General features: G+C 42.2%; 1 protein-coding gene across 1 annotated transcript in view; it reads right to left on the minus strand.

Moving 5' to 3' along the window:
* The window catches only part of VWF (von Willebrand factor), a 118,944-nt gene extending 103,955 nt beyond the window's left edge, over positions 1-14,989 (minus strand). The window contains exons 1-6 of the mRNA XM_041426849.1: positions 14,861-14,989; positions 13,313-13,367; positions 12,649-12,807; positions 11,923-12,025; positions 11,626-11,834; positions 3,863-3,987 (exon numbers count right to left, since the gene is read on the minus strand). Of these exons, the coding sequence (XP_041282783.1) occupies positions 3,863-3,987; positions 11,626-11,834; positions 11,923-12,025; positions 12,649-12,807; positions 13,313-13,367; positions 14,861-14,890 (681 nt within the window). The 5' untranslated portion in view covers positions 14,891-14,989. The remainder of the gene's footprint in view (positions 1-3,862; positions 3,988-11,625; positions 11,835-11,922; positions 12,026-12,648; positions 12,808-13,312; positions 13,368-14,860) is intronic.
* Between the last annotated feature and the right edge of the window lie 10,187 nt (positions 14,990-25,176).

Below are 25,176 nucleotides of genomic sequence, written 5' to 3' on the forward strand. Positions count from 1 at the left end.
ACAACCATGATGAATTATGGTCCAAAGCTGAAAATTTCTACTTGTTTTCAGAGCTGGGAATAATGCTATTTCTTTATTACATATGGAAGTATTCCATGGGATAATGGGGGAACTGTTTTTTACCAACTGCAGTAACAGCTGAATTTCAGCAAAAGCAGAAATTAGATGAAATTTCAATAACTGTCACATCTAACATACAATAGGTATGATTTCCTAATAAGAGAAGAAAAAAGGAGATAATACAGTAACCTCTGGCCACCACACACCATTTCTGTTAGAGGTGAAACCTACAAAATAAAGGTCATGTATAAGAACACAGTAATCAATTGCAATGCTTTAAATCATACACATTTTTGTTTTCAAGGCTGCCTTGCTGCCATCCTTTTCCAGATCACCCATTTGTATTTTCATATCCATGTTACCCATGCTGTTGGTCATCTCTGAGCCTGTTAAATTGCAGTACTTTGTTGAACAGCCTAAACCAGTGAAAAAAGGATCAGACAATGCAGTGAGGCGCCTTTTGAGTAACTCAACATCAGCTGCAGAGGGCAGGGCATGGTAGGAAGGCTTTCTTCCTCCCTCCAACACTGCCCAGTTTGGAATGCTCTCTGGATCCTGAGGCAAGGCAGCAAATCATACTACGTGTGTGTGTGTTTTAGAGGTGGAGAGCAGGGAAAGGCCCTTGCAACAGTGGGGTAAGAGTGTGAGCTGGTTCAAGATTTCTCAGCTGACACTCAGAGCTGTGTCAGCTCTGAGACAAAACAGAAAGAAGATAGAAACTTCCAAACAAGACAACAAGACAGAAACTTCCAAAAAAAATTTTTTTTTACATTTTTTAGGATTTAAAGATAAAGGAACAGCAGGGCTTTCTGATTCCACTGCATAGAATCATACAATGGTTTGGGTTGGAAGGTATCTTAAAGATCATCTCATTCCAGCCCCCCTGGTACGGGCAGGGATACCTTCCACTAGCCCAGGTTGCTCACAGCCCCATCCAACCTGGCCTTGGACACTGCCACGGATGGGGCAGCCACAGCTTCTCTGGGCAACCTATGCCAGAGCCTCACCACCCTCACAGCAAAGAATTTCTTCTTAATATCCAATCTAAATCTGGTCTCTGTCAGTCATTACAAATCCTGCTGAAAGAAGCCAGAAGCCATCTCTCCAAGGATGCTGTTGGCCGGGGTGGGGGGCGGGGGACAGAGAGGATAAAGAAAACCACAGACCTACCCAGTGTGGGGGCACTGGTGTGGGAGGAGTGCCTTGAAGCAGAGCTTTTGTTTTCCTCACCTAACAGCTGACTGCCTGGCAGGGAGGGAGGCAGGGAAACCAAGGAGATTTACATTCCTGAAGCTGAGGCAAGTAAACAAAGCACACTATTAAAAAGCCCTACATTCTTCAGCAGGCACTTGTTTGGCCGGACTTCTGTTAATAGTGCTGTGTTTATTCTTGCACACTGAATAAATTAAGGCAATGTTAAATGCTGTGAGCTTATGAACTCACATGAGAGAGAATATAATTTTCTTCAGTTTGTGGGAAAGAAAACTTTATCAACAAATCATCAATATTTAACAGCATTTGTATAAAATCCAAATTAGTTGTACTTGACCCATCAGACTGGATTTCACCCTGCATGCCACTCCCTATCCTCAGCTGCAATGTTGACACTTTCTAAACTCACCTGAACAGATAAAATTCCAGGGACCACAACCAGTCACAAGAACTACCCTTTCTCTGGAACTGTAACCAGGTTTAAAGAATCATAAGATGGTTTAAAGATGGTTAAAGATCACACAGGTACACACCCCTGCCATGGGCAGAGACACCTTCCACTAGCCCAGGTCGCTCAGAGCCTCATCTGACCTGGCCTTAGACACTGCCAAGGATGGGGCAGCCACAGCTGCTTTGAGAAACCTGGGCCAGGATCTCTCCACCTTCACAGGGAAGAATTTCTTCCGGATATCCAATCTAAACCTGCTCTCTGTTGGTGTGAAGCCATTGCCCCTTGTCCTGTCACTCCAGGCCCTTGTCAAGAGTCTCTCTCCATCTTTCCTGTGGGCTCCCTTCAGGCACTGGAAGGCCACAATGAGGTCACCCCAAAGCCTTCTCTTCTCCAGGCTGAACGATCCCAATTCCCCTCAGCCTTTCCTCACAGCAGAGCTGCTCCATCCCTCTGATCCCCTGTCAGCTCCCTGTACTCTTGAGCAGCCCTGTCTCTAAAAAAGCCTCAGCCAGGTTGGAACCCCTCATGCTTTGGTGCCTGGCACCACACACCTTTACTCAAGTCAGGCTTTCAGTCTGCCCCAGCCATGACAGAAACACCCCCCACACACCACCTCTGCCCAAGCAAGAAACGTCAACTGGAGATTTCCAACCTGAAATCACTGTTCTAATTCCTCAACCAGTTTTGCAGGTAGTGAGGCTGAAGTGCTGAGGAGTACGAGCATCCTTCACTGAATTCACAACACATCTGAAGCATCCCCATCCAAAAGCTTAAAGGAAGCAGAAAGAATCAGAACTTCGCAACTTGTCCAACTCTTAGTTAGCCTTTTCCAGGTAGCTTAGGAAGCCAGCACTCAGGTTAGCTGGAGAGCAGATATGTTCCAGGAAGTACTACTATTAAGAAGCTATTTGTGTCCAGTTTAGCAAATACTGTCTACAGGACTTGAATAGTGAGAAACTAACAACTACATTTCAGCCTCAGTCACTCTGGTATAAATCTAAACCTGGCATCCGGGAAATCATTCTGATTTACCACAGAGTACATGGAATCAGTTGTAACCCCTCAAGGGATGAAGGCTCAATTTACCACAACAGTCATAACCTGTTAACACCACATGCTTCAGTAAATATTCAAAGCTACTTTCTTCCCTGAGCTGGTGACCATCTGCCTGCATCCACACCCTGTCTAAGGGAAACAAGAAACTTGTTTGTACTTATAAAAGACAAGAAAAAAAAAGGTTGATGCAGCAAAGGGGGTCACAGAGTTGGCCAGGGCAAATAGTTCTGTGTTTCTTCACTAAATCAGCACTGCTATCTGTACACATAGCTGAAGGAACTTCCTCCTGGGAAGGGAAATAGCCTGGTGATACAGAGCTTTTGGAACACCAACAGAAAACATCTCCTCTGTCGAAAACTGCCTGGCTGGAGCATCTCCCTCCTCTGCTGACTCCCAAGTATACAAACTGCAACAAATTGACAAATACCATTGGGGGAGGCAGTGCCCACAGATGCTTCAGAACTGATGCTTCCCTGCTGGCACAATCAGAAAGGGAATTAACTAATTCCTCATTCTGCAGGAATCACTGAAACGCACCTTTCCCAAGTAACATCATCATTTCTTTGGCAGTAATTCACACTTCAGCCTCAAACGTGCTGATGTTTTCTTGTTTGTCTATTTAATGCTTGGGATGGGAGGAAGGGGAAGGTGGTTATAGGTAGGTAGGTAGGTAGGGAGGTAGGTAGGTAGGTAGGGAGGTAGGTAGGTAGGTAGGGAGGTAGGTAGGTAGGTAGGGAGGTAGGTAGGTAGGTAGGGAGGTAGGTAGGTAGGTTACAGGTTTAGGATGGATATCAGAAAAGGTTCTTCCCCCAGAGGGTGCTGGGGCACTGAACAGGCCCTCCAGGGAATGGTCACAGCCCCAAGGTTGCTAGAGCTCCAGGAGTATTTGGAGGACAATGCTCTCAGGCACAGGGTGGGATTTTGGGGCTGTCCTGTGCAGGGCCAGGAGCTGGAGTCAGTGATCTTTGTGGGTCCCTTCAAAATCAGAATATTCTGTGATTTCTGTTCTTCTGCCAAAGGGCAGGCAAGTTGCCTTTCAGGTAGGGGAGGATTGAAAACAGAATGGCATCTTGCAGCACCAACCTTCTCTGCCATATCAGATGAAATGTTGCAGGTGTTGCTTGGAGTCTGCACTCTCTTGCAGTGCTTGTTTTCACTGTGCAAAGCCCAGGAATTGGCAAAATCGTAACTGTTCCCCACCAGGGTCCCTGGGAATGAAGAAGAGGAGAAGCAACATGCTGTTTGAGGGGTTTTAGCAACAAGTGGGCATTATTGACTGCTATTAAGGTGATAGTCTGCTGAAAGTTCTCTTTAAAAATATAAGCTGTTGTATATAAATATACATTTGTATATTTATATATTGTATATGTATATATTATATACAATTGTATATAAAGATACATTTGGATTTTTATTCCAAACAGATTGACTGTAGGAAAGCCACTATCAGTAATATGGATTTTGTTCTGCTGAGGACGTCTCTACGCTCAAGGACAGACTAAAGCCTGCAGAAGGCAGCTCCCACCTCCCTCACACCTGCGTGAACATGGTAGGAGTTGCTGCTGGTCAGGTACAGTCTACAGGAGGCAAAGCATGCCTGCACATCTTCTTACCACTTAAAAGTTGTCAATAAAGCACAAAACATATTAGAGAGGTAAACAAATCCATCTGCTTTCCCTAATTGTAGAAAGTCTTAGCACTCTTTATCCCCGCTAGCCTTGATTTTTCTCCTGTCCAAAACTAAATCTTGTGTGCAAAGAAGCTTAACATGCACCATCATTGTTTGGGCCCATCCTCTTTGTGGGTAAGATGTCCTGAAACATGCTACTCTGTCCCAGGACAAGCAGCTCTTGGCCCAGGCTTAACAAAATTTGCATCAATTTTGCATAAAAGCAAAGCTGAACGAGTTGGTATGGCTGTGACTTCCCAGGAGATACAAACCACCTCTCTGCTGCTCTTGCTCCATCCTTCTGAGAAGGAGGATCCTCCCAGAGAGGGAATGTTTCCTCCATCCTCTTTTACCACCCATGACCCTGCTGTTTCCAGGACTATCTCTGGTTTCCTATTATGGGTACCTGCTACTAAAAAAAAAAAATTGTGAGCCTTTTTTTAATTTTTTTTTAATTTTTTTAAACTCCATTGTGGTGCCTGTGAGAATATCAACTGCCAGTGTTAGTGCATTCCCAAGACCTTATGTAGAGGATAGATTGAAATACAAGCCTAGCTGTATCTGAAAACCAAAAGAAACCAAAAGAAATTTGTAGCCACGTTTCTCTTCACAGAGAAACACAAGGCACAACTTCCCAAGAATATTTCTGAGATTCACATTCTCTGAACCTCAGAGAGAGAAAAAACAATTCTGATCTCACTTGCTGCACCTGTGTTGTGCCAAAGTAGAATGCAATATGGAGATTACCTAAAGTGATGGTGTTTTGTTTCCTTGGCCTATCAGGGCCAAGCATTTGTGTGTCGGGACTGTGGGCTGACAGTCATGAGATGAGTGCCGTTGTGAGTAGAGCTGAGTGCTTGGCAGATTCAGTTTATATGTAATGTAATATAGTATAGAATAATATAGTATAATAAAGTAATTCATTAGCCTTCTGATGTCCATGGAGTCAGATGCATCATTTCTCCCTGCCACGAGGGTCACCGTGAATACTACAGAAATTCTTCCCAAGTATACTATAGACTATTTAATAACATATACATGTATAGATAATAATGATTCCATTGAGCTCCCTGTTTAGTACAAGGAATATACAGACCACTAAAACTCTTCCTAAACTATGGAGTAGTCATGAAAACTGCACTGACAATGCTAAGGCAGAGGTATTAAGACCTGTAGACTTTTTTTTTTTAAACTAGAAATTAGGGGTTTTTAAAGGTAGCATGTATCAGGCCCACAGCAGATAGCAAAGGACTCCCAGGGAAAGAGAATAAAAGACACAAAATTTTCATCTATGCAGCCAGAACTTGGAACAAGGAAAGAAATGCAGCAGTAAGAAGAACACAACCCTTTAGCTTACCACATATTCTAAACAGTAAAGCAGCAATGCAAGCCAGCCTGAGGAGAAACAAGGTGCCAGATTTCCCTTTTTTATGCAGTAAGGCAGCCTTTCCCTAACAGGTGTGTAACAGGAGCTGGGCTCTGCTCAGAAGCAGTGTTTCTCCAGCCCTGGATGCATATCCATGCCAGGATTCCTGCTGGCAGCTACCCCCAGGGGCTCCATCACACACAGGCAAAGGTTTGAAGGTCAGGACAACAGTTGGCCCTAAAATACTGGTCACTTGATTTTCATTTCTCTCCTTCCATTAATTTTTTTGCTTCTTTCTTTCTTTCTTCTTACGTTGCTTGTAAATTTATACCTCTTATGCAGTTCTTTTACACAACATTTGCATTATGTGATTTTAATTCTTTGTTAGTTGTATTCTATGACTCACACTTCAAGTAAGTGAATGGGCTGGAGAGCCAGGCATGTGAGGAGCAGCTGAAGGGCTCAGCCTGGAAAAAAGGAGGCTCAGGGGGGACCTTCTGGCTCTGCACAACTCCCTGACAGGAGGGGGAAGCCAGGTAGGAATCAGGCTCTTACCTTGCTCCCAGGGAACAAGGGACAGGATGAGAAGAAATGGCCTCAAGCTCTACCACGGGAGGTTCAGGTTGAACACCAGAAAGAATTTCTTCATGGAGAGGATTGTCAAGCATTGGAACAGACTGCTGAGCAGGGTGGTGGAGTCACCACCCCTGTAACCGCTCAAGAAATGACCGGATGTGGCACTCAGTGCTCTGGTTTAGTTGACAAGGTGGTGATCTCTCAAAAGCTGGAGTCAATAATCCTAGATGTCTTTTCCAACCTAAATACTTCACTTATTTGATGAGTGTTCAGGAAGAAAAATGGGGTGGGAGAAATATCCCTAGCACATCTGACTGCTTTGGATAGAGGGAAAAGCAGCTGCCAACACCCCTGTCCTTTCCCACCTGACACCTCCATTTCCTTCTGCTGAAGAACTTGAGAAGGGAGAAGAGGAAAGGCAGTGGAAGGGACAACACAACAGCCTAAAAAATAACCTGGGGTTTAAGTGGGTAAATGATGCTGTCAACATAATCTGGCACTGCAATCCCATCACACAGCGGGACTGCCCTCATCTCTTGCACAGCAGAGTTTTGATTTGCCTCCTGTCCTTTCTGTGGTCACTTCTTCTCCCTGGAAGCACCCATGATTCTACAGAAACAACTAAACAACTCCCTCACAGGGCTCGTCAGAGCCGTACACCCAGAAGCCCTCCATGCAACCTGGGTGGGACACTGGCTAAAACAGTGGTTTTGTCAAAGACTTGCAGGAAATGTGCTGAAAACAGAAGTTGTCACAAAACGTAATGAAAACAAAGGATTTGGACAGAAGTGCTCCAAGAAGGGATGAGGACCACATTACATCTGATATCTGATGAGGACCACAGTACAGATCCCAGCAGGTAAACTGGCTGCTCAAAAGCCAAGACCCCCAGGCAGCCATCTAGGGTGGAATCTCCTTTTAGCATACAACATGGGTTCAGGAGGCAGATATTAAAGGACAACACAAATCACACCTGCTCCTAAACCCCAGACACATCACAACACCCATGACCTTGCACAGTCTTTGAGGAGAGGGCCACTCCCCCACCACCTGAGCAGCAGGCAGGGTCTCCAGGGGTGTCCTGCTGGACTATGCCTTTAGTGCTCCAATTGCTGCCCTCATATCTGTCTCCCTTCAGAACGATTTTCAGATTGGTGATGGCCACTCTTTGCAGCAAAATCCTTGTTCACTATGATTATCTGAGCCTCCAATCACCAGTTCTTTCTGAAATCTGAAACTGGCACCAGCTTGTTTACTTTGACACTGATGGTCAAGCAAGCAAAGCATCAGGAATAACCACCTCATGCTCTGGGCATGAAGTGGGAAGCAGGAACCCAGGAACCCTGACCTCCTTCCCTGGACCTCCTGCAGATACTCCAAATGGCCACAGGCCCATCAGATAACTCTCTCAGGTTCTGTTAACTCACCTATAAAAAATAAGTGCAGAAATTTGATCAAGACACTACAGTCCTGTGAGTCTTAATTGGTAAATAGCGTCTCAGTTGGTAAATAACCAACTTTCACATGTTGGTTATTTATCAAGCAATTGCGGGGGGGGGGGGGGGGGAGGGGGGGGGTTTTTTTTTTTTTTTTTTTTGGGGGTTTTTTTTTAAAAAAAAAAAAAAAAAAAAAAAAAGTGAGACGCGGAATGAGGGTGGATTTTTTGTTTGTTGTTTTGGGAGGTTTTTTTACACAGTTTTACATTATTTCAGAGAGGCAAAACTATTGGTAAGGCTGCCCAAAAATTGCTTTATACTTTGCACCAAATTAATGATATGAAATAAAGTCACAAGCTATAAAATCTTTCCTGCCCTCTCCAGTTTAATGAATGTAAAATCAGAAATACTGAACAGGAGAGGGAAAGAACACCCTCCAGAACTCTACAGCCTAGTGATGCAGCCACACTCCTCCCAACAGAAAGGTCTAAATTCAGTCCCAGACCCTGAATAAAGCATGTGGGCTGAAGGTGGCCAAATAGGTATCTGAGCATCTAGAAAGAACTCAGCTTCATTTTTCTGATAGGAGCAAAGGCTGGCAACAAGTTGGAAGTGCATGCCGAGATCAGAAAGCAGAGCCTGATCAACTGGCAAGTCTTAGAAGCCTTCAGAGAATGACCATAAAGGACCAGACCTTATCTGGCAAGAAAGTGCAGAGAGGAAACACTTCATTAGGGTCTAAGAGAAAAACAGACAAAAGACCAAACAAAAACCCTAGAAAGCTTCTCAGACATTTCTTTTTATATTTTAGTTATGCTTAAAGTGCAAGAAAAAACTCTCAAGGTTTGGCTTGGTTTTGTTTCATATCCAATAAACAAGCAAGCCCATAGAAAAAAAATCAATGTTTTTTGTCAGTCTGGACAGGACATGAGCACTTCTCCACAGGATGAGCTATTGTAGGAACCTTGTCACTGGCAGTGACTTAGCATCCCACCCTATCTGAAGGACAGTGGGTCTGCAGCTTTGGGAAAAGGTTCTTCCCCCATAAGGTGGTGGGGCACTGAACAGGCTCCCCTGGGAAATCATCACAGCCCCAAGGCTGCCAGAGCTTGAGGCACATTTGGACAACACGGTGGCATCGTTGGGGTGTCCTGTGCAGGGCCAGAACTTGCTGATCCTTTCAACTTGCTGGGTCCCTTTCAACTCATATTCTATGAACTCCAAAACCTGCTGGAGAGGCTTTTTGAGGGAGTTCAAGAACTAACACCTAAGGCCTTCAAAGCTCAGTCCCACCAGTGTTACTGGTGCAGAATGTCCATTTCATTCTCATCATCCAGAGCTCCAGACCTCAACAGCTGAGCATTCAAAGTATATACAGAAACAATGTGTGTTATCAGACAATGTGTGTCATCAGACTCTCATCAGTTCTCCACTTCACACTAAAAACATAGCAAGGAGTCATAAGAGCACCATGACAACACCACATTTGAATAGATTATAGAACAGGAGTATAAATATATCAAGAGAAAAGAAAAGCAATTACAGTGTTCACCAAATTTTAAACACCCTTCTGTTCATGCCTCCTTTGTTAATTGCTGTAAGTGGTATTATCCACTCACAGAACAGGTGCTTTGCCTCTTCTTTCACCACCACCGTAAAAACAATTCAGATGTAATCAATGAAGTTCTATATCATATTCCACTTTCTTAAGGGAAAAATCAGATTAACTGTGTTCTTAAACCATCATTTCTTTCCCTAAAATATGGAGAAATCATATTTTCATTTGTTGCCACTGCATGTTATTCTGAAGCTCAAAGATCTTAATGCATCTCTTACCAATAAAAATCCATCCCAGAAATGTGATTTATTAGAACTGAGGCCCCAGTCTGATAAATTCCAGGTTTTAACAGGAAGCAATGGACACATCATCAGGACAGTTCAGCCTGCTGGCAACCTTAACGTAACCCTTCACTGCCCTCAGATCACTAAGTCCTTACACAAGCTCACATCCTGGGATAGGCTGACCTTCAGGAGATCTAATCAGCCTGAAAGGAGAACAACTAAAAACTTTAGTGAAAATAAAAGGGTGAAATGCTTCACAGGCTCCCAAGAGGCTGCCTACTTTTTCTGTTTAAAAAAATATTACCTCTCCCAGCTGTTTGTGTTGCCCCCTACCTGGAACCTAGATTCAACAGCGTATTACAAAGCAAACAAAAAAAGTGATCTGAATTATTCCATAACTGATTTGCTTGAAGTATGTTAAGAAACGCTCCAGTGAACCAGCAGAGCTGCCAAGGAGACAAACAGTGCATGGGTGTAGTGACGTCCTTCACTGATACAACAAATTCAAGCATAGTTCAGCCTAATTCCTTCTAAATTAGTTTAAATGAAAGGTCTTTTGTATCACTGGAAAAACTGGCAGAATTGCTGACACACAGTTCTATTCTTCAGGCTAAAAATCACAGATCTGCATATCCACACAGGTGGATAAACATGAGGAGATCCCTGACTTCTGTAAGAGAGACAGAAAACACATTTTCTCTGTCGCCTCTATTATTTTACAGCTCCTCCAAGTAGAGACCCTGTCATGGATTTTATTACATCCCAAAATCTGTGGCTGTGAATGGACTGGTTTTTTTAAGAGGGAAGATACAGCCTCCAGCATGTAAAACAAATACAGTATGAAAAATATTTAAACATCAGCAGCAGAGGGGCCTTTCCTACATTTGAATAATGCAAAGCATTACAGTCTCCTTTATTGCTTCTGCTTTTTCTAAGGGCCTTACTACTACTTACTGTCTCAAGAAAAAGCCATAAACTTCTTATCTCATCTCATTCAGACATCAAGGGATCCAAACCCTGGCAAGCAGTTTTGCGACCAGAGTTTGTTCCTTATTATTTATATTGCTGAAGGACAGATTAATCATTTTAACACACCATGAGATCTCTCTTTTTTCTGTACACTGAAGTTATGCTTATGTATCCTGAGTGCCAGTAGGACACATCTCTGGTTCACTGCCAGGTTCCTTTCCAAGTTGCTTTGCCTCCCTTTCTATCTTCACTATCATTTATTTTTAATACACAACTTCACGTTATCAATCTAATATATTACGTATTAACTAACTTCAAACCTTTCCTCTTCAGGTAAGCACTCAGAATTAAAAGACACTCTGAAATACCACAAATCAAGACCAATCCTTCAAAGTCTCATTCAGGGCTTTTCAGAAACAAAGGTGTACTGAGCAGCAAAGGTGGTCTTGCCCCTCATTCTCACCAGGAACTGCTGTGATATAAGGTGTACCCCGCATCCAACAGCCCTTATAGGTGGTGAAATGGCATTAAAAGGTAACCCCTTTATAGAACAGCATCCACACCAAACCTGCAAGCATCAGGAATTTAATCTTCTGCTGTTGCATCTTTCTATTCTTAAACAATCTTGGCTAATTCATGAAAAATTTGATGTTGAATCAATGGGTATTTCACACAGCTTTTTTATTGGGTCTTCTTCTAGCCAGTCTCCCCACATGAATTAACTTGTAGCTTTATCTTTGCATTTGAAAGTTTCCAGGTTTCAAAACACGCTACATTCAGATGCCTGGGCTTTCCTCAGGAGTGAAATATGACTGCCATTTTCTTTCAGGAGAAAGGAAGATGAAAGGACTTAGCTTTTCAACACACCAACTTGAGGTACCTGACAGGTTCTGTATAAACATTTTTGCTGGATCAGCAACATTTTTGTTGAATCAGGAAAAGCATGCAGAGCATCCATTAACATACAATCAGTTAGTGGCAACCTTACCTTCCCGAGTTCTGAAGTCATCCTCGAGGAAATTATTAAAATTGCCACACAACCCACAGGTCTTATTATAGTGCTTTTCTTGAAGGAGTATCTGAATGTTTCCACTGGCATCAATCTTCACCACAAAGCCATGTTCATTGCTGGATATCTTATAATAACCTGCCTCTTTCTCTATAAATATACCATTGGAGGCAAAAGGTATGGAAACCCTGTAGAGAAAAAAGAGGAAATTCTCAACATGTGACACACAAAACCCATCAGGTTGTTTTCTGCTAGAATAATAGTTCCTACAGGTACCTTTTTTCTTCCTGCATCACAACTCCATCTAAAGAGAGGCGAAGACTGAAATATTCTCCAAGATACACAGAGAAACCAATTTTGTCCCCATCCTGGTAATCACCTGAGGAGATGAAACACAACCAAAGACCCTTAGTTCTGGGACTCGGGAAGACAATTTGTGACCAGTAAAAACCTATTTTAAACTATGACCAACACAGAACAGTTATTACTGAATATAAAAACATCTACCAAAGCAGTTGGTATGAAAGTCACTTACAGTTTTGGTACATATATCATCACTCCTATGCCCAAGAATAACTCTGCAGAGGCCTATGTTAATTCCAAGGCCTTCTGTCCTAGAAGGTGGGATTTGTCTTTACTGGTGTGGTTTAGAATACAGATAAAATTCATTCAAAAGGGTTGTATAGATATATATATATAGATATATTTATCTATACAACCCCTGAAAAAATACAAAATTAGTAAAAGTCTTCTTTTTAGTAGGAGTAGTAAGAAAATCCCTGCTTCTCAGCAGTTTATTTATGTATGAGCTACATTACCAAGGGATAACAGAAGCCCCAGAAGTAATCTCACTTTCCAAAACAAGCCCAAAAAACCCCAATACAACACACAGACAAACAAAAAACCCCAACCAAGACCCCTTTTTATGTGGCGGTCCATCCTATCTGACAATGGGGAACTATTTGTCTTTTTTGCCAGTGATGGAACCCAGCTCAGACTCACCTAAGAGTGTGAAGGAGTGCTTGTGACAGTCCCCAGCAAGGAGGTAGCTGCAGTACCCAGCAAAATTGTACAAAGAACCATCAAATGTTTTGATGTGATCATTCCCAAAAAGGCTGCAACGGGCAACAGATGACTCCTGAAGTGAAGCCCCTGATAACCCTGAGTAACAAAACACAACATTAACCTGCAATTTAAAGCAATCATTTTGCAATTCAGGAAATTCTGTGCTGGAATTTATCTCCACTGATGTCCTGACGTCTTCTAGGCAGACTGTAAGCCTGGCATGGCAGTCCATAGGATCACAGCTTTTTTTTTTTTTTTTTTTTTTTTCTTTTATTTCCACCAGCTCAAACCTTGCACAGGTAATTTAAGTTCTGATCCTTTGAGAAATACCATGTGTTCATTTGTGCCTGCCTGCAACCCCATTAAGGCCTATAGGGCACTACGAAAGCCCTATATCTTGTTCAGTCAAACATCCCTGATTTCAGAGAGTGTTTGGGACTCAACACAGTGCCTGTTCCAAGGTAAACAGACAAAAGGACTGACTATTGATGCTTTCAGCACGGTAAGAATAATCCCTGGGTCAGTACAAAAAGGGGAAGGGGGGCTCATATCTCACCAAAAAATAGTGAAAGTATATTCTAGTCCAAACATGTTTTCTTACCTTTGATTACAGTGGCCAGCAGTAGGTTTGTTTGCAGCACTGTCAAGAGGAGCATCTTTTAAAAATCAAAGAAACAGCTTAGAATATTGTTAGTTTGAGACACAGTCTGTTTCACAACTCCTCATCACTTTCTATCCATTCTTTATAAGAAAAATTATTATTGAGGCTCTGCAACATTTCAGAAAGTCATAATCCATGCAGACAGTTGTAGTAATTCAGCTGCCCTCCATCCTGCTTTAACTGGATAATCAAGGAGAGTTATTAATTACTCTTTGCCTGCATTTCCACTTCTCATGGCATGGAAGTAAGCTACCTCCATGGGAAATGCAATCCAACACAGACACATACCCCAATTCCCCTCAGCTAACACTCTGCACACAAAGCCCTTCAACACACATCATTATTTCTCAGCCAGCCTGATGTGAAGATGCACCCCAGACTGGCTCAGCCAAGCTGGCTCCAGTAGAAGTCACCTCTGCAGCACAAGATTTGCACCCTGCCCAAACATCCACAAAGGGAAAGAAAGAACATAGAAGTTTTGCACCAGCCAGCAGGTTTGTTGGAAGACCATTGTAACCACATAATCCACTGATTTCTGGGTGATAACATGCTCGAGATAAGGGGCAAGAAGGAAAGGGAGGAAATTGTGCAGAGATAGAGACCCAGGGTGAAAATTTTCATTCAACAAAATCAGTTTTAGCATTGCCTCTTCCTTTCTACAACCAGAACGTCAGTCTTCGTTTTCCCTAAACTACCTCCAGGATGACCAGGGCTTTAAAAAAATTAATTAATAATGGGATAGGAGGGTCATGCAGACTGTGAACTACATGGACTCAGTGGCAAAACATCAACTGTTAAGTATGAAAGCTGCAGGGAGCTCCATCTAAGGGAATTAATTTCAGTAATCATATAAGCAACTAGAGAAGCTTAAATATACCAAAGTTAATATATTAATGCCAGAAGACTAGACACACCTTTTTCTAAAGGAACCCTCCAATTAAAGACTAGAATGCATTTTGGAAAGACAAATTGAGATATCAGGTATAGACACACACTTCTTATTGCTGTTAGTTATGTAGGTCCAACTTACAGCCACATAAATAAACACTGAGTTTGACTCATACACAAGACAGGAAAAGAAAGATCTATGCTATAACTCATAATATAATGCTGCAAATCCCAAACTGACATAAGGCTGCAAGACAGCTCAGAAGTACCAACTGCATGGGAAAGACACTACAAAGAATGGTGAAGGAAACAGTAGGCATTATTATTCTTATAATACACACTTGCTACTGTATTTTTGGTGCATGCAGAGTGTTATTGTTAACCCTTTTGTTTTACAAAGCAGGCAGAGAAAAAAGGCAAGGTGTAAATCCCTGCCCATCACTCCCCATCCACCTCCCACTCTGTTCTCAACTGCAGATAGAGATTCCCCCAATTCTAATGGAGCAGGTGCCACTAACAAATCAGAATACAATCCAGTAAGATCTGCCAGTATAAAACCATCTACAGTTTTATCACTGGCTTAATTAGAAATGAATGTACCTTCTTCTGTGCGAGACTCCTCTTGCACATGAGCAAAAAACTCCTCCAGTTTCCACCTCTAGCCTACAACACCATTGTTCCCCTGGTGCTTCAGAAGTCAAGATTTCGGTCTGAAATCTCTTGTTTTTGTACAAGCCAGGAACTCTTGTCCATTTAAGAGGAAAGATAAAAATGCAGACGTCACATCCGCCTGATTCTCAAGACAATAGATGAAATTGCTATCGTGGAAATCAGGCACTCTTAATTGCCAGGAAGGTACAATGAGGGGAAATAGTTTTAAAAACTGACAGATAAAGTATTTGAAATACATTTCGCATGTGTATATGTGACAAATCTCACTGGCTGAGCCAACAGGCACCATATTTATTTGACAGAACGTTATTCAAAGGGAATAGTCAGATGCTCCCCACCTCAAAGGTCACAGAACCATTAAGCCTCTTTTCCTAAACAACTGCCTTAAAGGAGAAATTAAAATTCAGAGCTAGTAATGCCCTGGGTTTATTCTCTAGGTACAAAAATATTTGAATTTTACCACCTTCTATCAGAGAAACACATCTGCTCCTTGAAATATTCCTCTGAAACAGCACATCCTGTTCTGACTTGTTTGCAGAGTGGGCACCAAATCTATGAGCATGTATACAGCACTGAGCAAAAACACAAAAGCCAGAGTTTGTCAAGTCTTACTTGACTTTCCATGTCCCATTCCTCACATTTTCAGTAATTTCTAGGATTAACAAAGGCCTTAGGAAGCAACACATTGCACTGACTGGGAACTGTTTTCTCCTCTTGGATCCAGCTGCCACGTCTCAGCAGGTCCTTCCTAGCCCCGAGAGCCTGAACATGAGTGATCAGAATTAATTGAGATAGACACATAAGGAACAAACTTCCTTTTTTGATCCTGGCTCTTTTTTCTCCCCCCCCCCCCCCCCCAAAAAATAAGGAAACCATAATTACAGAGTGCATTTATTGACTGATATCGTACAATGTTCATACACAAAGCTTAGTGATGCTTGGGCATTTCTCACATGTAATTTTCCAAACAACACACCTGAGACACAGGAGAAAATATATAAACAGCTATGAAGTGTTACCAAAAAAAATCTATAGTCCATTCTCATAAACAGCACAGGAAGGACTTCTGAGAAAAAAATATCCATAATACTGTTTTCCATTGCTTTGTTCAAATACCAGGCTGCATGCAACAAGTCCTGGCCCTGCTACAAGTATGTTTGAATTGAAGGATTCTATCCTGGGCAAAGTCAATTTGCATGAGAATCACTTAATTTCTGCAGGCAACTGCACTGATTGATTTTATGGGATCTAAAAAAAGTGTTCCCAGCATCTGGAGTAAACAGAAACCCCAAATGCCACATCCTCTGATGCCACACAAAAAAAAATCAAATGAAGGAAGGTGCACTCAGAAATGTAGGAAAGGACAGAAAGACAAAAGACAAAATCAGAGGTAGGAAGCAACTACTCTGTGAGCACAGGAAATTTCCAGTCTTGGAAAATCCGAGGAATTATAGAAGGTCCTTGAGTGTCCTACCACAAGTAGCAGAGAGAAGGTAGGAAATCAGTGCTCCTCTCTTCTTCGAGGGAAAAGGCTGGGAGCAAGCAATGAAATCCTCAGGGGGTTGTTGCCATTAAAGCACATAACTGGAAGGTCTCAGCACAGGTCACTGTGTCAAGAAGGAGTCAGACAACATAATGAAGGGCCCCTGCATCACAGGGATCAAATCTCAGGGACCAAGTGATGAATCAAAGACAGCTTTTGGCTTAGAAAGGCTTTACCCTGCTGTGTATTAGAGGCAGAAATCCCGTCCTTTAATGTTACACTTAATTTCTTACTTCTCTTTTCCTAAGCAACTGCTGCTAGCCACCAGAATCCTACTTTTTGGTCAAAAAGAAACCCAAAAAACAAGCCAACAAAAAACACCCAAATAAAATCAAATCAACTGGACAGCTTTCTTTATCCTATCCCAGTGTGCAAGAAGACATGTTTCAGTGTTTTTCCACAAGTGAGATTCAAATTCACTTTCCCATTACAGATCCAACAGCGAAACAAAGCAAAAGGATCAGGAAAGGGGCAAAAAAAAACACCAAACCAAACCAACCAACCAACAAACAAAAAAATACAAACAAACAAAAAAAAACCCAAACCACCAGGAAAGGGGCTAAAGCTCTAGTTCCTATGAACTAGAACTCGCAGGGGCTTTAGTGCATTTTGGGGGTAATCAGTGCTCAGCTCCTTTTCCTGGCACAGTTAACGATCATGGTTTAAAGAAAGACACCCCTCAGAGAGGATGGGAGGCACTAAGGGCCCTCACTTAGCATTTGAAAGCCCCCAGCCTCCGGACATCCTTCCACAGGCTGGGAAGCTCACACGGCAAAGCCAACACTTGAACACTCTCCCTCCCTCCTGAACAGGGAAGGGCATTATCCGAGATAATCCTTTTTACCCATTTAAGTCCTTCCCTGGTGGCAAGCTCACAGGATTTCCAATTTCACAGCCCTTCCCGGGGCTGTGACTGGAGTCAGCCGAGCCGCAAGGACGCAGGCTCAGCGGGTGAAGGGATGCTCTTGGCTGCTGCTCTTCAGGCTCCCAACCTGCCAGGTGGCATCCCGACCTGGAGTTTATGAGCCAAGGTGCATCCTGCAAGCTCTGCGGTCTGCAGCATCACATCAAAGCAAAATACCCCTCCTCTATATGCAGGGAATAAGGACACTAGAGCTGCACAACAATTTTCAGCTGGTGCCAGCTAGTACTGCTCTGCTGAAGTCAGCGGCACTACTCTGTGCTGGCCCAAGAGCCAAAAGCCTCACAAATTTGCATTACATTACAAAGAGCCGCCAGAAATTAAACAGAAGGGCGGGGGAGATGATTTTTCGCCTGGTCTGTGGGCGATTTCTTCCTTATGTAAGTGAGGTATCACCTCGCCGAGATGCGCCCGACTTCTACACGGCAACTACGCAGCATTCCCGGGAAGGGCGTGTGCTCCTAGGGCAGAACAGCATCGCCCACTTCCAGCCTCCTCCTGGAAAAGCTTGGAGACAGGCGGTCACTGCTCTCTGTCTTTTGCTTGTTAATGTCTTGTACCTCCACCCCGGGCTGAAATTCCCCGCATACAGAGAGCCAGCCAAGGCCAGTTCAACAATTTCCTTCCCCACCCCTGGAATGGTGTTTTTCCTATCCCCCCCCCCTTCCCAACTAGTTAAAAGTCTATAATCTTACTGGTTTATAGGGTGTATTTATAGGCACAAGATTTTGTAAGCAGGGTACCCAATACATGCATGTTATTCACAATTACCCTGTGGGAGGTTTTGGAGCCTGTTCTGGAGAGAGCAAAACATTTCATTATCTTTGTCATATTTTAACATCAGCACTGACATAAGACACCTTCACCACCACAAAATCACCATCAGGCTCCTGAAGAAAAAAAAAATATGAAAACATAAAATGCAAAGGCGTTTTTCCATTAATATAATACGAGACAATGAGAGCCTGTATTATGCAGCATGATATCCGGTCAGTTTTCCACCTCCGTGCTTTAAAAGCAGTTCATCCCTCCCCTTGGGATTAAATTTGTCCAAATGCATGGCTGCTGAAATGTTTTTAGCTGAAACCATGTAAATAATGAGTAGCCAACACTTCTGGGCTGCAGGTGTGTAAAACAGTTCCAGTAACAATTCACCTTGTGAGTCCTTGTAGATTCAGTAGAATAATTAATTACTAAATGAGCCAGTCACCCTCAGATACACAGAGCGATCAGAGATCTCCAAATCTCAGATAAGAAAAATGTCCTCAGTTGGTCTTTTAATCTGAGGTTTAATCAAGCATGATGAATGCATGCATGTGCAGATATACACCAATACCTGCACCCACCTGCATATATCCACTAATTAAATTTGTCCTGACAGGAAAATATTAATATACTGAGAAAGGAGGAAAAATAAACAGGAACAGCCAAAAGACAGGAAATATGTTCTTAGTGTGGGGAGATGGATGAAAAAAATAGAGGAGGGAAGCCTTCTTTCTCATGTGTGTGTTCTTACCAAAAAAAAAACAAAGTCCTGATTTTGAATCATCTATCTCATAAGTGCCTGTGACTTTAGTCCTAAACCATAGCTGATCATCCAAATGAACCCAGAAATTTCAACAGTTTTGGCAACTGAAACAAAAGCAACAGTTTCCCAGATGAGAATTAAAAAGCCTGAGTGGTTATTTTTGCAGAGCGAGGCTTTGACATTACAGAAGGGAGCAAACACAGACCCTGTGCTGCTGCTTTGAGAAGCAATTTCACCCCTCTCCCCCTTTGGGCAGTATGACAGAAACAATAGTTTGTATATTTGCATCACAAGCATGTAAGCAAGATAAATTAATTAACATCCTCTGCTCCACACACAGGGCTGTTCTAGGGCCCTGGGAGGTTTACTAATTAAGACATTTGCTAATGACAGACTTCCTGAGATTCTCCTGAACAAGCACAGGCTTTCTTCCAGGGTCGCAACTGTTATAAAACGCCCAACTCAGGAGCCAGGTGGAGCTTCTGTGTTCAATGCTGACCCCTGTAGGTTTGTCCCAAATTAATTATTTTTCAAACAAGAACAGCACCAGGAGTTCATCTAAAATTTCAACACAACTGCTAGCAAACTGTTCTGACAATTAAAGCCACACCATGTTAAAAACACTCGCTCCAACTTGGGTTTCTGCAAGCCTAAGCTTCAGACAGCACCTTAACAGAAATTTAAGAAACATCTATTACCATGTTTTCTCTACATCCCTTCCTGGATAATGAGTTCAAGACAATTCTCCAGCATCCCCTGTTTAAGTTCCATGAACTGAGCTCCCAGGTTGCCTCTCTAAAGTGCATTACTCTCCATTTTTTGTGGATTTCATGGCTCATCTCTAACTTCAGAAACCAGAGCTAGGGCCAGGTTTAAATATTTAACACTGCTGCTATTCCTAGAATGCAGCATCGTCTATATCCCTTCCTCCCTTCACCAGCATCTCCTACCACTTCAGCAGTTTAAATAGCACAAGGCAGAGATGGATACTATCAATAATCAGAAACAAAAGGGTAATCATTTGGCAACATATAGTCAATGAGATGAGCGCTCAGTTGTTGGTGTGTTTTCTACTCATCTAAATGATGGTATGTCAAATCTTAAAGGTGCCTAAACACCTTTAGGCATCTAATGCATGCATGATTGCATCAATACAATTTACTAAAGTTGCGATTTCACTAAAGAGCTGTAAGGTTTGTTATACACTGTTTTTCATAAACCCATCAAAATTCATTAAAAAACCCTCAAGCAGCATAATGTAAATACTAATCTATCAAACAAAACAGTTGAAAAAACTTGGGAATAGTGCTATGAATTCCACTGAACTGCAGGGAGATGCCAGTTCCCATTGAATAATAGGGTGTTTCTGAAAGTCTTCACCAGGAAGAATAATCTTGGTCCCCTAAGACTGAAATTTGGCCTATGGAAATTCTATGCATTACCTTAAACATTTATAGCATTATGTTAATCACTTTTGGAAAGGAAAGAAGTCATATCCATGCAAAATCTATTTCACTCATTTTTATAATGCCAAGGAAGAACCAACTCCAAGAAAAAGCAGATCACTAAGACAAAAATCACGTGTTTCTCCATCTGAAAGGCTGATTTACCCCAGTACAAGACAGAGCATGTTACTCATTGTGGAGGACAATTAAGTCCCAGAAACATTCACTGTTCTGCTGAGAACAATTGACACCATTATGTGATCAACAAATCTGTGTCTTATGCACATTCCCTACCACCACCCTTTTTTTCCTGCAGTCATCCAATATAAGCACAAGGAGTGGGGGGGGGGGGAAGGCAAAAAGCTCAGATGGTGAAATTTTCCTCCAGTTCCTGCTTTTTCCTCATGTATTGGTATACAGTACATACCCTAAAATCACAAGAGAAGATATCAATCACAAGACATCAATACAAGGACTCTAAAATTCTAGAATATTAATTGGCTCTCTCATATGCCTTTTGATTTTTTTTTCTACCAAAGATTAGCACTTACAAGATTTTTCTCCTGAAATATGAAGGGTGGAGGCTTCAAGATGAAAAACAAAACTGAGACAGTCACAAGAATTCCCAATCCCCACATTTAACATCCAAATAAAAGATAAAACTCTCCAAATATTCCACAATTCCAAAACATCATCAAGCAAGTTGACAATACAGATAATACAGGGATTGGAGTCATAGAATATCCTGATCTGGAAGGGACCAAGGATCATGGAATCAGCCTGATGTCACCCTAATTCCCTATAACCCTTCATGCCCAACCCATCAGACAGGTACTCACTCCTCGCAGACTGGAGGTAATGGACAATGTGTGTATGTTTCTCCACTGGACTGTCCCTAGAACTATGGAACTTTATAGAAATTGCATTAAAAATTAAAAATACCCTCTAAGTTTGACTTGATTAAAAAAAAAACACACCAAGTAGTCCAATCTTTTTCCATTTGCCATGGGATAAGAACTGTACCAAACTGCATCCTAATAAAAATTTAGTTTCTGAACATCTCAAAGCTGAGAGGTGCCTTGAGCTCACTATTTTATGAGCCCATTGCCAAAGATTTTATCTTTAGAAGCACTATAAAAAGACAGGATCTTGTTTGTGTTTGAATAACAAAATCATGGCTATAAAGTGTTCAGAAAACACAAACCAGTTAAAAATTAGGCTTCCTTTCTTTGTCAAACAAAAGTAATCGGAACAGATTCCTTTCTCCTTCTCTTGTTCAGCAGAAAAATTCACAGTATTCAAAGGAACAGTGCCTGAGGATATTAGCAAGCACAAATATATCTGTATATTTTATAGGCTTTTTATTTCTGTTCACAGAAATAAAAAGCCTTCTGGTTCAAACAGTTCTTGAAATCCTCAGGCCCCAAGGCATCTACACACCTGAGCTATGGATCCCAGCAGTCTGCCAGGCTTTCTGGAAGGACAGATTCACACATGGATATCGAGAGATCTCAGGAACGTTAAGGCAGATTTTACAGAATACATAGAATGGCAAAAGTCAGGTTTAATTTGAAGCTGGTGGGAGGAGAGGAGAGTGCACCCCCCTTGGGACTTGGTACTCTGGTGGATTACCGTGGTGGCTGCAGTGCCTTTCCTCCTTTTTCCCATCCCACCTTCCAACACTGGGCATGAAAATCATCTTCCCTCAAATTTCCTTCAGAAAATGAACACCAAAGGTTTCCAAAAGTTACGTCATCTGCCGCCATTTTACTTTAATAAAAACTGTTTCATTAAAATGCTGTGACACCCATGCATTCATCATTCCATGTATTATTCTTTTTTTTCCTCTCCTGGTTCTTCTGATTTAGCAATCACATCACAGGTCATGTCATCACTCTCAGGTGACAGAAGGCAGAAATGCACAGTAGGCACTGCTAGAGCAGGTGCCACACTCATTGCATAAAGACAATTTTATAAGTCATTACAGTGATAGCAGAAGTGCCAAAACTGCTTCCTCACTTTTTCCTTGCTCACAACCCACTAGTTTAATTACAACTGTAAGCCATGAACTAAAACAAGTTTCACCTCAGAATTTTCCAGTGATAATGCTAGAAAACCTCTGACCAACTCAGGAACCACAGCTCCTCTCAAGCAGTGTCCCTTCTCATCCATTAATTTGCTTAACAAGTAATGCACCAGGAGAACAAGGAGGCCATTTGAAGGACTCATGGTGGGGACAAAGAAAGGCTTGCGAACTTCCCCAGAAATGCCACTCAGCCATGCAGGAAGATAAATCTGATACTGATGTTCTGGACAGAATAATGCTTCCAGCTGTTCTCAGTCTGATTTTATCTGGTCACTGCTGAATTGTACCAGAGCTGAGCAGTCCAGCGGCACCAAAAAATGCAAATGCTACTCAGAACATTGATCCTGACCAAGATTAAAATGTGTCATGGCAGGGCAATCTGCTCAGACCATCACCTCATCAGGGCAAAAGGATAAAACAGGACTGCAAGGACTGCCAAGGACATGTACTTGGTATTGGTTCACTAATTTCTGTGGTCCTCCTGGCTACCAGGAAAATTTGTTTTGTGTTTTTCATACACTGCAAATGATTTGAAGCTGGCACCTTGGTGCTGTTTTCAGTTTGTGCAGCACTTAAAGTGGGAACTGGGTCCACAACTCTGCCTTACAAATAGCACCAGCACCATACTACATGGGGAATAAAAAAAACAAACTCTAGAACAAAAAGTCAAAACTGAGCTCTGCCACACGCACTGAACCTGTCAAGTTTAATCCCATAGAATGGAGTGAAGGTAAAGCCTTTGCAAGTGATGAAAGACACATTCATACCTAGGCTAGAGTTTATAGACACAAAGGAGCTAATCACACAAATGACATAAATCCGAGTCTAGACAAAGCTTTGTACACTGAAAGGAGTAAAAATACAGTGCCATGGCATGACATACAGCTTCACCCCCTTCAATAACAAATGCTGTAACTATTACAGAGAAGATTTTAAGCAACAGAGGTTCATGCTGGCTTCCTCCCTCCTTGTCAATACACCAAGAGCCCCTCAGATAAGAATCTACCAAGGCTACCTCAATTATTTACAAATAAGTCATTTACAAAAAAGGTCATTTTGCATATTTGGGCCACTGCAATTGTTAGCTATTACAGTGAAAACATGATGGTCCTCAACCATATTTTCTAGAAGTCCTTTATGGCCTCATCGCCAGACCAGCCAATGCCCCGATTTTGCTCTTTTTGACCATTTTAACCAATTAACACAACCTAGGATGCCCCGTGTGGGAAATAACAAAGTGTTGCACTAAGCCAGAAGAGGGAGCATAACAGATCAAGAAACAGGAAAAAAATGAGCACAAAGATAAAACACTGTGTGTTCCACACAGTCACTGCCAGGAAGCCAGAGACTCCAAAATAGTCAGCCAGGGTTAAAGAAGTATCCTGAAAAGCTCCCTTCAAAAAATTCACACGCCTGTACAAAACAGCAATTTTCAAAAATCCTTGTTCAGCGAAAGGTAAGGATGGGCAGCAGTAAGTTTTTCCCAGTGTTAAAGAAATCTCCAAACCCAGGGCCTAACAAGATGCTATAAATGCCACCTGCTGAGAAACAAGAAATATGGAGTTAGATATTGCTTTGTGGGGAGATGGGTACTTCAAATCCATCCTGCTCTATGGGAAGCAGAAATAAATTTAAACTTCTCTTGCTGGTGTTAGAGAGGCTGCCCAGCAGTCATTTCTGGCTTTAATAAACCATTTCTACCAGAGTAAGAGCAGAGACAGAGCAGGAGAAGCACAGCCCCAAGCACCCTGAGCTTTCCAGACCAGCTGTGTTCACTGGCAGAGGGAGGAGGGACAAGTTCTGAAGGCTTTCCCTTGCCCAGTGCCAGGATTTTTCTCCCTGACTCCTCACTTTTCCTACTCTTCAGCAAGTGTGTTGTTACACTTCTGCAGCTCCTGATGCCACAGAACCAGTCTTGCTGTGGGCAGGATCTTGGCACATCTTCAGATACAAGGAAAACTCCCCTTCTGACAGGCACAAGCCCTGCAGCATCATGAGACCAAGTCCAGCAAGGGCCAGATTAAACCTGAGGTTTATTAATACCAATTTTGAGCAGAAGTTTTGCTCACTCGACAGCTCTAACTTTGCCAGCCCAGGATGTGCCAGCGTGAGGTTGTTCTGAAGCACGACTGTATTTGCTATAATCCCAGATCACATGCTGCTGTATTAAGATAAAAATGTCGTTGAACTTTTAAATTTATTTCCCTGGATTTCTTTTTGGTACTGATTCAACACCAATACTAGGATCACTGTGATAAGAGAAGGCAAGTTACATTATTCTAACTGTGCAAATACAATTCCAGCTGGTTTGCAGGAATATTTTAACTGCACTTTTAACTGTGAAGTTTTAAAAATACAAGAGCACACCTGGATTTAGATCCAGTGGAAAAGTACCTACTGGGCTGCTGCTAGCTGTGCTGAGGAGCATTTGAAATGAAAACAAACCAACCACAAATCACACTAATGGGAAGGCTGTCACTTCTGGATTCAACCCTGGGAATGAAATATAATAGGAGAAAAGAAATATTTGCTTTAGTCCCAGACACAGAAAGTAAATCATCTGCAGAGAGAATGACATTCCTCTCCTCCCCTTCATCCCAAACTAGAGATCAGGTCTATTGATGTGAATAAAAGAAAGGAGAAAAGAGAGAAAAGACAAACCCATAATACAACAAACAGAACAGCTGTATATTCCTTGCAGACTATACATATCCATTATA

This window comes from Onychostruthus taczanowskii, unplaced genomic scaffold, assembly GCF_017590055.1.
Source record: "Onychostruthus taczanowskii isolate IOZ18803 unplaced genomic scaffold, ASM1759005v1 scaffold95, whole genome shotgun sequence".
Classification (NCBI taxonomy): Eukaryota; Metazoa; Chordata; class Aves; order Passeriformes; family Passeridae; genus Onychostruthus; species Onychostruthus taczanowskii.